At 49.2% G+C, this 12,352-nt stretch overlaps 2 protein-coding genes across 5 annotated transcripts; one reads left to right on the forward strand and one right to left on the reverse strand.

Moving 5' to 3' along the window:
* Positions 1-304: 304 nt before the first annotated feature.
* On the forward strand, positions 305-5,415 carry misp (mitotic spindle positioning). 2 transcript variants are annotated; one of them, XM_085927230.1, is made up of 5 exons: positions 305-463; positions 573-2,000; positions 2,219-2,304; positions 2,379-2,417; positions 4,121-5,415. In XM_085927230.1, the coding sequence occupies exons 2-5, from the start codon at positions 650-652 to the stop codon at positions 4,196-4,198; spliced, it is 1,554 nt and encodes a 517-aa protein (XP_085783356.1). In that variant the 5' UTR covers positions 305-463; positions 573-649; the 3' UTR covers positions 4,199-5,415. The 2 variants fall into 2 exon arrangements, with proteins under 2 accessions (XP_085783356.1, XP_085783355.1); XM_085927229.1 differs by having other exon boundaries at positions 305-2,000.
* A 950-nt stretch (positions 5,416-6,365) lies between these two features.
* Positions 6,366-12,347, reverse strand: LOC147046690 (phospholipid phosphatase-related protein type 3-like). 3 transcript variants are annotated; one of them, XM_085928369.1, is made up of 9 exons: positions 12,000-12,347; positions 11,741-11,887; positions 10,911-10,995; positions 10,656-10,841; positions 10,460-10,586; positions 9,733-9,922; positions 9,586-9,643; positions 8,947-9,120; positions 6,366-8,729 (listed from the first exon to the last, which is right to left on the reverse strand). In XM_085928369.1, the coding sequence occupies exons 3-9, from the start codon at positions 10,992-10,994 to the stop codon at positions 7,494-7,496; spliced, it is 2,055 nt and encodes a 684-aa protein (XP_085784495.1). In that variant the 5' UTR covers position 10,995; positions 11,741-11,887; positions 12,000-12,347; the 3' UTR covers positions 6,366-7,493. The 3 variants fall into 3 exon arrangements, with proteins under 3 accessions (XP_085784495.1, XP_085784494.1, XP_085784496.1); XM_085928368.1 differs by lacking the exon at positions 11,741-11,887; XM_085928370.1 differs by lacking the exons at positions 10,460-10,586; positions 10,656-10,841; positions 10,911-10,995; positions 11,741-11,887; positions 12,000-12,347 and adding an exon at positions 10,119-10,221.
* Between the last annotated feature and the right edge of the window lie 5 nt (positions 12,348-12,352).

Raw genomic sequence — 12,352 nt, forward strand, 5'->3', positions numbered from 1 at the left:
CCCCTGCACCATCAGCCACTTCTAAGGCTCTCCAATTCCTCTTCCTTGGGCTCAGTCAACGTCTCATCATTTGCAAACAGCACGTGGCGTTGGAATAATAAGATTAGCGAATCCGCCATGTTTTTTACTGGGATTTCCGTTTGGCAAAACCCGTTACCTTGTTTGGTTCGGCTCGCTCAATATTAAACTCCCATTCTATGTCAGTTGACCTTATCAGCTGACTGCAGGGGGGAGGGCCGCCGCCCTCACTTTATCTGCTGGGCTGCACACACAAGTTAGGTCAAAAGCTAACGGTGATGTCCGAAGAATGGGCTCCCCTTTGTGTCAGCCGCTTTTTACTCTGTGGCCATTCCGCCATAGGAACTTCTCTGTTATCACCTTAGTAAGTCCTCCTTTTGTCGTCGTCAGAGTAACAACGACACCTCCCGTGTCGCCACATTAATATCCTCTCGTCGTCTCTGAGGTAACGTTCCTCCCGTCGTCGCCTTGCTAAGGCCCCCTTTGGTGCTCTGCGTTGGAATCTTGCCTGATTTTTATGTCTTTAACATCACCGTGGACTACATTCCCTGGAGGTTGGCGCCCAAGCCTCCGTCCCCCCCACAGAGATGAAGACGAGTTCTTGGCAGCCAACCAGCCGCCGCGGGTCAGTATGTCACCGGACCAAGACAGTCCTGACAGCGGTTCAGGATCCCGCTGTGGTTTTTACTCCATTGTGGAAGACCCGACGAGTCCGGAAGCAGAGCTGAATGAGGCGTGGATGCTTTCGCCTGAGCGGCGGGTTCATCTCGCGACATTGAAGGAAGGCGAGGCCTTTAAAGTGCAGACTTACACCGGTAGCAACAAAACAGAGAGTCTGTTTACAGACTCGGAGGAGTCACCGTACCGAATCCGGCCAGAGAACCGCTGTCAAGTCTTTGGCAAAGAAGATGAGAGACAACTGAGGAAGGAAATTATTCAAAAGCAAGCCCCAAAGAAGAATCCAACTTTCAAGCTGAGTGAGCAGCTGAGTGTGCTCAACGAACGGGATTGGAGTCCATCCACAAATATGCGGGCAAAAGGTTTGGCTTTGAGCTACAGCCCTGTAAGACTAGAAGCCCCTCGCTCCGCAATAATTGACAGGGCGCAGATCAACTTCAGTGCCGCTCGGCACCACTTCCTCAAGCTGGAGCAGGGCGAAGGCACCGTCCTTAGCCACTCCCAGTATGGCAAAACTCAAACCTCAGCTGGGAACGAGCAGAGTTCAGGCCCTAGCGGCACAGTGGACGACATGAATTTTTTGGCTGCCGAGGACCTGCGGGCAGAGGGGTGCTGTGGATTTGTCAAAGACGTGTTTGATGACAGCGTTCCTCCGCAAACAGTGAGGAAAGGCAACTCCCATGTTGACGACGAGACCCCGATTGAGAAGGAGATCCGCTCTGTTCGAGAACGTGAGGAAAACCTCCGGTGCTCAAGAGGTCGGAAGCACCGTGAAGGTCTCTTACACATGGTGCGGATTCAAAGCAAGCATGCTCACTCACAACCAATTCCTAACAACCAGTTGCGATTTTTTACTGAGCAGGGAAACCATGAGTGGGAAGTAAGTCAGCAGGCTCCAGGACCGCCGAGAGAGCTTTTACACCCAAAGGAACAGTTCCGGGAGGTCTGGCAGGACCAAGAGCTAATTTTGTTTCCTTGCTGTCCTCATCGACACGCCAAAGAAATCTCCTCCTCCCGTGTCCGCTCGTGGACCAGAACTCTTTCTTGGCGGGAGTCTACCGGCCTGAAGACTAGGAAAAATGGTGTTCCAAATTTCATTGAGAAGGAGATAGAAGAGGCTCTGCGACGAGAGCAGGAGCTTCAGCTCTCCAGACAGTCGAGAGAGTCTTTGGAGTCCAGGGATTCTAGACTGTCCCGAGGATGCAGAGAGCCCCGAAGGGAATCCAACCTTCACTTTGCAGTTCCTTTGTTGGCGCAGGCATCAAAGATGACCACCGAGCAGCTTTTACCCACAGAAAACTCAGGTGTGTCCCAAAGTTGTCCAATTTCCCCCATCACAAACACAAATGCCTACGAGGCCAATCCATGACAGATGGCGTGGCATTTTCGCTTTGGCTATCTGACTGGAGCTTTCAAACAATTCCAAAGTCCTCGGCCAAGCGGCTCCTCTTTTGACTCATCAATAACCTGGCAAAAGACATCCCACAATACTGAACCGTGTGATGTCATGTGATCCTTATAGCTTGGCCCCTGCCAAAAGGCCCGATGGGGCCACTGCCGAGGGACTTTGAGGAGCGACGGGAGAGACTCGGGATCGACGACGGATCTGTGAGTGCAATTCAAAAGACAACAAAGAGAGGATTCTCTGAAACCGCTTACTTGCCTGTCTGCTCGTTTTTTAGTACGCTGGAATCGAGCCCGTCGATGACGTCAACAACCAGGTGAGCACTAATGCATCCATCAATTCATTCATCGCTGAAATTTAGGAAAATATTTTTAAAGTCCTGATTTCTTTCCAAAATGGAAGTGGACCTCAGTGTGCAGGGAGCTTAATTGTGTTCGATCGCGCAACCGCCAGCAGCGCACCACCGAACGCGCAACTGTAGAGCGTCGCCGACTGCGCAACTACACTGCGCATTTATGTATACGTATATGTTAAAAATGAGAGGGTGAGCCAACTTGGCGGATTTTCAGCTATCAAGGGGGTCTTCGGCAGCATCATCATCAGCTTGGATAAATGAAGGATGGTGTGTATTTACCAGTAGGGATGATCTCAAATGGCAGCAAGTGTCAGGATTAGGAATGGAGCAGGGCGACCAAGTGCAGCTTGGACCAGGGTTTATTTGAGGAACTCAAAAACAGACTCGGCAAAACTGACATGACTTAACAAACTAACATGACTTCCTAACCAAAACCAACAAGATGACTGACCGACAGGGACGTGAGACAAAAGATGTGAAGACATTACGACAACAAGACACCAGCAACAAAAAGACAAAAAGACAATGATCCGACCGGGCATGGGGGGGGGCAGACAGGACTTATATACATGACATGGTAACAAGAGGCAGGTGAGCATAATCAAACTAATCAGGGGCACACAGGAGGGGAGGGGAGGGGAGGGGCGAGCACACGGGCGAAACCATGACAACAGACAACATGGAGGAACGAACGGCTGGTTACGAGGCGTGACAGCAAGCATCCTTTCCTTCCTAACAGGTGTCGTGCTCCCGCGACTCCTTGTTTGTAAACCAGTGGAAAGCGAAAAACCGATGCCGTACGGCGACAGCACTAGGTTGTTTTCAATCAAACCATGAAGAACACACGTTTGCGTCAGTCCATTTTCACTTTTAGAAAGCATTTGTTTCATTTGATTTCTTGAAGTTCATTGGCGTTCTCCCGTTGACACAAGGTGCGTTCAAAGACCGATTGTATAGACGGAACACTCAATCACTTCACCAAAAAGCAATGATAGAATGACGTGAGCTCTTTGCATCCATAAACCTCGATGCAAAGGAGCTAGCTCCACTTTTTGGAGAGCATTACATGCTACAAGGAGTATATATTACAAAGGAGACCTTATATTTCATTGTGATCATCATTCATCCATTTTTATTATTCAGGTATTTTCAAAGCAACCTAATATTGTTGCATTTATTCATTTGCGTTAAAAATGCATTATAATTCAATGCTGACACTACAGCAATGTAAGAAGTGTTAATTTATCATTCATGACAAAAAAGATTTGATTGAGTGAAGTGATTTGAATGAAAGATTGAGAAAGAATTTCAGCTTTTTTGTTGTTGTCCCAAGCAAAGAGGCAGGTGGTGGGGAGAAATTGTGACAGGATAATATATATATTGTATATATATAAATATCTATAAAATGTCAAGCCGTTAGAATAGGTACCCCACTCCCTTTTTGAAAACGGTGAGTCTTGGACTCGTTCTCTGTCTTCCTGGGGGTCTGTTCGGGTAACAGGTTGCCCCCTTCCTAGGAAGAGCAGAGAGGAAAAAAGAACAATCAATGAAGTTTATCCTTAAGTGAAAAACTACCCTTGACAGCCCATGGTCGCTCGTACCTGAGTTCATGCGTGATTGAGCAGAAGGAACAGCTTACTATCACGGTCAATATGTGTCGGCAGGTGGTGGAATCAACTCGAGTCATTCGACGCAAAAGCCAACGGGCTTTGTGCTGGGAAGCGGGGCTCTTTGCTAACTAGCGGGAGCACATTCAGCACCATATCCAGAATCAGGAACCCCTCAACGCTGGCCCCCGGATCCAGATCCAGCACCATATCCAGAATCAGGTGGTCCTCAACGCTGGCCCCCGGATCCAGATCCAGCACCATATCCAGAATCAGGTGGTCCTCAACGCTGGCCCCCGGATCCAGATCCAGCCGTGCGTCGCTCATCAAGTTTGTAAGGTGCGGAGGAAGGCGCGGCCGTGATGAAGACCACGAGGATGCTGATTCATTCGTTCTATTCCAAAGAGCACATCTACTGTTTCCACGGCAACGTGCTGAGGGTTGCATCTGCTTGCGCTCCTGCATTTGTGCACACATATGAGCGTTTCCATGGATACAGCGTGGCAAGATCCAGGATGGATCCAGGATGTAAGGCAACGCCCCTGCAGTGCTTTTGGACTCGAACGTTGAATTGCTTTTCCGCTTTAAAAGCAGTCTATTTGACCGCTATATGGTGCCTAGACGTCTGGACTAAAACATGCCTACCAGTGAAAGTTTCATTTAGACGTCTATCACGTAGACCGCTATTAGACATCTATGCCATAGACGCCATAGTCTATAGCATATCATATGCATGTGATCCTTACCTTTGTGATTAGTGACGTTCCAGGGTGAGAAAATTTACATCGTTTTTCTTTTTAAACAGTCATACTTATGTTGGGGATTTCTAACCTAAACAATATATTTGTTAAAACATTACCCAACCATCTCAAACATTAATGCGCGATGTTTTTGATCATATCTCGTTTAAAAAATGTAAAAATATATGTACAATATTAAAAGATGTGGGCTACGTTGCATTATAAATATGTATATACTTTTTTATGTAGGACATATCAAACTAGAATTGGCAATTTCTGGAGAAATGGCGTGTGAAGGGGAAGGCACCTCACACTATTGTGGGACTCGAAATAATGATTCAATGAAATAAAAATAACCATGAGGGTTGGAAATCTGATGCTCTACTTACTGAGCTAAACAATGACTGACTGACTGTTGATGCGGTGGAATGAGAAATAAAAATGTTAGCTGCAATATCTAAATGAAGTATTTTCCATATATAAACTTTGCCATCTTTGAAAAAAATATGTCTGTGCTTTTGAATGTGGTGCAATTTCATTTGGCTGTTGTACATATCTAATAACGTCATTTTAAAATAGTACTGTGTAGAAATAAAATTGCTTGTTCGACTAGTTGTTATCCAAATGAATTCCCTTTAGCTACCTTTAACATTTGTGTCAGAATCTGTTCTCTTCCAAATGAATCAAACGAAAACAACTAGTCATGTAGCAAATTATGGGAAAACAAAGTACAAGCTAGTAGGCAAGCTACAACTTAAGTCCAAGCTTGCGATCGAGTGATCGTGAAATGGACAAGTCTTAGTGAAAAACCTGGAGGACTCACCTCTAACAGCCTTCCTTGGTGTCTTTCAGGAGGGATTTTGTCTGTAGTCGACTTAAACTCCAACAAACACTTGCTCTGCACACTACTTGTACTTTTTCTAATTCTTCTTCTTGCTTTGCTTTGTTTTATGGTGGCACACAATTGATGCACTCATGGGAAGTGACCAAGTTGTTTTTACGCTCAAATTGATCTCCATCCATGCGTTTTATTTAGGATTTAAAACGAAGCAATACAGAATTTCTTCATTGTTTACACAACTTACAGCTGGTTTAGTATTTCATATTTGATGGATTTGATTTTGTCGTCTATATTAGGTCTATGGAATAACTGTATATTTACAAAAATAACCACACGGAACAATGGTTGTTTAAAACAAAGCAAAACAACTCCCGTACAGTATTATATACTTTACAGCTGGTTTAGGGTTTACTATTTCATATTTGATGGATTTAATTTTGTCGTGTATATTAGGTCTATGGAATAACCTATTATAAACCTCTATATCAGGTTATAGAAATAACCAGACTTCACACGTACGGATCGACGGTTGTTTAAAACAAAGCAATAGAATTTCTGTACATTATGAACACAATTTACAGCTGCTTTAGAGTTTAATATTTCCAAATATGATTATGTTTGATGGATTTCATTTTGCCGTCTATATTATGACCTAATATAGATGTCTAAAATAGTTCTACACTTAGACGGGACGTCTAATAGACGTCGATGGCTCAGTGGGATGTTCTTCATATTTGCTGTCTAGATAAATACTAAAAACATTTTCAAGTCGAAAGACGTTTTATTTGTCACATTCACTAGTTCACATTGAAAGTATGTCCGCCTGGCTCCCTTTTGTGGTTGGGGCTCCCTTCCGATTTAGGGTCGGTCGGTTGATCTAAGACTGAACTCGGGCTTGGACAGACTCGTGGACCGGTCGCTAATCTGGTGCGGGAAGCAGCGTCGGAGGAGTCCCTGAAAAGGGACTGAAACCATTTTGGGGGCTAACGCAATCCAAGCGGAAGGAGGGAGTTGCTTTGAATGTTCCCCTGAGCTCCTTGACACTGACTAGCAACCAGGCCATTATGGAACTAGCTTCTCGCCCGTCGTAAATCTTGTCGTAATACGTAGAGTGTAGCTAACAGGATAAAAGATGAAAATTCGGTGTCTTTTTCTCATGAGGGGTTCCGTCCAAGTTGTTTTGGATGAGCTCCTCCCCTTCTTGACATTCATTTGCTTTTCTTGTGCTTTGTTACGTTAACATGAGCGTTTTGGTCACAATAGCACATATCCATTTAGCATCACCGTGGAAATCGAACGATCGCATTGCAGCCCAGTTCAGAGCCGAGTCTAATCTGACCTGTCACCGTGGCCGCCGTATTCCATTTGGCACTCCTGCCCAGTTATAAAACGCAAGTCAAGAAACACAAATGACCAAAGCTGCAACATTTAGGAAACCAAAATCAATGTTGGTCTTTTCATCTATCTGTTCATGATGAATACATACATTTTATCCTCACTGTGAATGATGGCAGTCGCTAGAGAAACTTTAGATTCATTGTTTAGTCCAAAACCTGAGCTTTGGGTGGTGTTAAATCATCCAAATTGTTGTCGTTCAACATCTAAGCTCAAAATGATTCCTACGTGGAGGTACTTCTGAAAACTTGTCATGATTCCTATTCTGACCTTAGATGGCTTTTCTTTTTTGGGTCCAAATCTAACATGGCATTCTGCGGCCGTAGTGCGAATGTCGTTCAGACCGTGAATCAGAGTGCTCCGCCCGCTGCTCAGCAAAGCGGCCAATGAGAATCAACTGATGAATTGATGCGACTGCATTACAGACATGATTGTCTCCAAAATAGAGAACCTTTCAAAAGAAGCCACTGGACTCATCCTTCCTTGTGCGACTCTTGAGGTGGTTCTCTTCAGTCAGGTGAGCGGCTCGCTCCAGAAGAACCAGCGTCGTCTTGCGTCTGCCGGCCATTTCTTTGCGCTGCGCATCCGTCAACGCCTCAAACTGTGCCAGCCGTTCATAATTGGCGCCAGCTCGCCGCTGTCGGAAGCTACTGCCGCAGGCGGCGGGATCTCCTCGCTGCGGGCCGTTCGGCTGGTATGTGTCGCACGGGTTGGGCCCGGCCCACTCCCAGGAACTTGGTGGCGTTTGAGCCAAAGGATGGCGAGAGATGTGGGCGTTCATGGTGACGACAGCTTGGCGTTGCTTCTCGCCAGCTGGCCGGCAATGCAGACAGGGGGCAGCTGAAGAGGTGCAACAAGCGGCGGCGCTTTCGGAGCAATTTTCCAGTGAGGACAGGGACGCCGGAAGCCCCTGCTGCTTGGACATGGCCACCACCTGAAGCAGTCGCGGGTGGTTGGCCGCCATGCCACCCAAAGCTTCCATGCCAGCCTTCTCTCGAATACCCAACCACTTGGCGCGGGCTAAGGAGCTCTTGGGTGAAACCTGAGGCGCTACCGCTTGCTGGATCTGCGGCGCTCTCGGCGTGGCCACAGGTTTGGCGGCGCCACCTGGAGGAGGAGTGGGGTTGCGGTGGGATGCGGCGTTGCCGGAGAACACGGCGAGGACGGGAGAACATCTGTCGTCTCTCCCCAAGTCGGAGCCGTCTTGGCCGAGATCGTTGTCATCCTGCACGCTCTGAGCTCGCATCTCTGCGGACCTCTGGTTCCATTCGGACAAGAGACGCTGTGACGGAACCGTGTCCTTGGAGACATGGACAGTCTTTGGACGTTGCTGGAGCGGCTGCACAGGTTGAGCCGGACCAGGAGTTCCGTCACTGACAGCGATGCTGGTTCGGGGCAAAGTGTTGCTGAAAGTCAGCATGGTCTCCTTGGCCATGGGACTCCGCAGAGCCCTGAGCTCAACACCCACACTGGCCCTCTTGAGGCTTGCCATGGACGCAACCTCCCTCTGAAGGGGTCCCGGGCTGGCCGCTATCTCATCGTTGCTCTCAGAGGCCGAGGTGGGGCCCTTGTTGTAGACCGACTCGTGCCCTCGCTCGGTCAGAGCTCGCAAAGGGTCCTCCAGACTGGGTGGAGGGGGCAGGGCCAGAGGCGTGTCAGAGGACCTAAAGTAGGCCACGGTGTGACAAGCCTGCGTGAGAATCAACAGCTTCAAGAGTGCTGCTAGCGAAGGCCAGCAAAGGCCAGCGAAGGCCAGCGAAGGCCAGCGAAGGCCAGCAAAGGCCAGCAAAGGCCAGCAAAGGCTAGCAAAGGCCAGCAAAGGACAGCAAAGGACAGCAAAGGCCAGCAGGCAACAGGTGTCCTGGCAACAACAATCCAAGGTAGAGCAGGCGGCGAGAAAAGCTCACCAAGTAGGCGGCGATGAAAGCTCCGACCAGGAAGCCCACGTAGATGTCGGCAGGGTGGCTGCGGTGCTGCGTGATCTGGGTCAGGCCGCTCAGCGCGGCGGCTATGGCGAACACAAACACCAAGACGGGTTTCAGCAGCTTGGTGCGCTCCGAGAGGGTGGAGTTGAAGTACATCTGAAGGGCGGGAAACAGAGGGCGCGCATCCACTCAGCCTCTTCTCGCTTGCCTCAAACCATCTGGCTTTGCTTTTCCGCAATCTGCTCGATCTGGTGCGTTCTTGTAGGTCGCCTCTGTGCTTTCCTCGTTAGCTCGCCGGGTCGTTAGTCGGCACCCGCCCGCTTTCTCAGGTGGACCAATTGGCTCTCCCCGCTATGCGCTCACCTGTCGCATCAGTCTGCTTTTTTTTTTTAAACTATTTCTTTTTAAAAGGGGATGATGACATCGCGCTGTCTGGTAGCGTCGAACGTGACCCCTGTCGGACTTTTTGGAAATAAATCCCATTTTGTTGCGGGGCTAACGAACGCAATCGGGCGAGCAAACGGGAGTGACACAGAGAGAATTCAGACAAAGCTTTGCGCAAGCGCACAAGGCCATTTGGGCTTGAGCGCTGTTCGTTCACCCGGGGTCGGTCCAACTTACAGAAACGTACACGGCGGCGAATGCGGACAAAGTGGCATGCTGCGATGGGAAGCTTTTCCTGCCCGGCCAGAAAAGAGCAGAGACCAATCAGTGAGGAAGGCTCCAGCTGAAAAGCAAGCGGCGGCGGCAGCTGCGACGGGGGCGCACCTGGCAGCGGCGATGGCATGTTGGTCGTGTCCGGAGCAGATGTCCTTGGTGACATAGGCGTTGGTTTCGCACGAGACGTGGCTGTAGTTTGGCTTGCAGACGGTGAGGAAAAAGGGGGTGTGGTAACCCGTCGACAGCTGGATGATGTCAGTGAGCAACGCCGTGGCGCACAGCCCGAACACGTGCACGCCTGACAGGAGGGAGAGGAGAGCAGGTTCATCCACTGGATGGAGGCCTGCAATCCGACCCCACCAGAAGGGAGAGAAGGAGAGCAGGTCCATCGACCGGATGGAAGCCTGCATGGCGCACTGACACACAAAATTGTGCCAAAAAGAGCGATGCTTGGCCACTCACTGAATTTCTTCGAATGAGAAAGCGCCACTAACCCTCCATTAAGGGCATCGAGATGCCAAGAAGCAGACTGCATATTCATTTCCTCTGTATTGGATTGGCGTGGCTGTCCCGCTGCCTAACATTCCCGCTTCAAACTTGCCACAGCTCAATGGGTGCCCGCCGTGCACCCAAATGACCAAGATGGACAAACAGTTAGATCACACCAAAAAAAAAGCAAACAACCTCGTCGTCATTGTTTCTTCACTCTAGTCTAGAAAAGGGCGTTTTTTTTTGCCAGGAGTCACGTGGCCCTGAGCAGGTGCGCGTCGCCGCCGCCTGTCTTAAGCCTCAGTCTGAGCAACAACTAACTAACTTCCTGTTGTGAAGCCCATACCCACAAAGCGGACGGTCCTCCTCAGGAAAGAGTTGAAGTTGCAGCCTCCCGCGGCGATGGTGCCTTCTGCTTGCCGGGCTGTGGTACGGGACTGCAGCAGATAGAGGAAGGCCTCCACCAGCATGATCTGCAAGCAAGCACATGCGCGTCAGGAGAGGGGGCCGCGCTCCCTTGTTTGCTCGGAGGCGGCAGGTACCGAGGCGGCCGGGCCGGCGAAGGCCAGGCTGAGCAGCATGAGTAGCGGAATCATTTCGTCGCCCCCGTCCACGTAGGGTTTGCTGAGATCGCGGTCATGACAGCGGAAGCCCAGTCTCGGAGGCCGCAGCGTGTCCGTCAACTCCAGGAAGTAGAGCGACACCATTAAGGAGGCCACGATGGGGAGCTACACGACAACCCAAGTTAACTGCATGCGTGCATGTGTGCGTGCGTGCGTGCGTGCGTGTGCGAGTACCTCCACAAAGTAGAAACATGGCAGGAGGGTGAGGCTGGCCTTGGACCATTTCTTTTTTATCTTGTCGGGTGGCAAACTCATCATCCTGGAACACACCATGCAAACACCACGTCACAGGCCGAGTGCACAGCAAAACAGAGGGAGTCGCCGCTGATGGTAGGGGCGCACTTGCCTATCTTGTGTGCCGACACTGTGAGTTGGATTCCCGCAATAGTGACCAAGGTGAAGCAAAACTATTTTCATCTCCAAAAAAACTTTCAAACAAGTATTTATAATTTTACTACAGTGTTTTATTTCTCAAGCTTTAAGATCAACACAATTATTTTCATTCATCCATCCATCTATCAGTATGCAGGGGACACACTGAACTGGTTGCCAGTCAAACACAGGGCACAGCAATGAAGAAGCATTCACACTCGCACCCAAACCTAGGGACAATTTGGAGCGCTCAATCTGCCGACTAAGCATGTTTTTGGGATGTGGGAGAAAAGCGGCACGGCCGGAGGTGAAATCCAACCCGCACCCTCCTAACTGCGAGGCGGTCGTGCTAACCAGTGCCCCATCCAGCCGCCCCAAGTCCAAACCTTTTGACCCCAATCTACCGCCATAGAGCCTAGTGTTTTTGGTGAACTCACAAATACGGCGAGAATTCAGCTTGACCGCAAGCTTACGACAGCATGGCACCCCTTTTGAAATTGTGACATTTGAAATCAATTATTTTTAGAATACAGAACTTAAAAGAGACCAGAAAACACAAAAGATTCACATATAAAAACGAGGCGTCATTATGACATGCTATATTAGGGGGCAAATGTAGCAACTGTGTTCACCGTCGATATGGAAAAGACCCAAATGTGATGTGAACACACCACGTAGACACTGGATCAGCGACACGCAAAGGCTTCGATTACATACAAGCATCCATCCACGTGCGTCAGTCATGTCATCGCAGCAGCTGCACTCAGATGGGGCGTGGCCTACCGAAAAACACTTTAGCTTGAATTCATCCGTACGTAATTGGAAACGCAGTGATGTTGCTCTCACGCGCCGTGACAAAGTGAGAAAGATGCGGCGTAAATGGCGTCTCACCTGATCAGCTGCTCCACTGTCACCTTGAACACAACAAGTCAAAGGAGGAGGGAATCGCCCGCAGGCCTGGCCGGTCCTGTCCTGTCCTGTCCGCAGAGCTCGTGAAGAGGAAAAAGCACGCGCACGCGCCCGCGCGCTGCAGTGTCACATGGGCGCGTGCGCCTGTTAACTAGTTAAATGTCGCGACGCCATTGGCGAAAATAAAATAATTATTATTATTATTAGAACCCCCAACATCACTCATTTGTTACAAAATGTGCCAAACTTTTGACATCACAACGATTACAGCGACGATATTTCACAAGACCAAATCATCTGGTGACGTCAGTGAGTGGAAAAAAACCAAAATAAAA

This window comes from Syngnathus leptorhynchus, chromosome 13, assembly GCF_054491065.1.
Source record: "Syngnathus leptorhynchus isolate UIUO chromosome 13, UIUO_Slep, whole genome shotgun sequence".
Lineage (NCBI taxonomy): Eukaryota > Metazoa > Chordata > Actinopteri > Syngnathiformes > Syngnathidae > Syngnathus > Syngnathus leptorhynchus.

Coding starts and splice junctions, on each gene's coding strand:
- misp (XM_085927229.1), top strand. CDS start 536: ATGTCTTTAACATCACCGTGGACTACATTCCCTGGAGGTTGGCGCCCA. Junction 2,305..2,378: donor TCGGGATCGACGACGGATCT/GTGAGTGCAATT, acceptor CTCGTTTTTTAG/TACGCTGGAATCGAGCCCGT. Junction 2,418..4,120: donor TCGATGACGTCAACAACCAG/GTGAGCACTAAT, acceptor ATGTGTCGGCAG/GTGGTGGAATCAACTCGAGT.
- LOC147046690 (XM_085928368.1), bottom strand. CDS start 10,994: ATGATGAGTTTGCCACCCGACAAGATAAAAAAGAAATGGTCCAAGGCC. Junction 10,587..10,655: donor TCGCCGGCCCGGCCGCCTCG/GTACCTGCCGCC, acceptor GCTTGCTTGCAG/ATCATGCTGGTGGAGGCCTT. Junction 9,121..9,585: donor TCGCCGCCGTGTACGTTTCT/GTAAGTTGGACC, acceptor CCCGCCCTTCAG/ATGTACTTCAACTCCACCCT.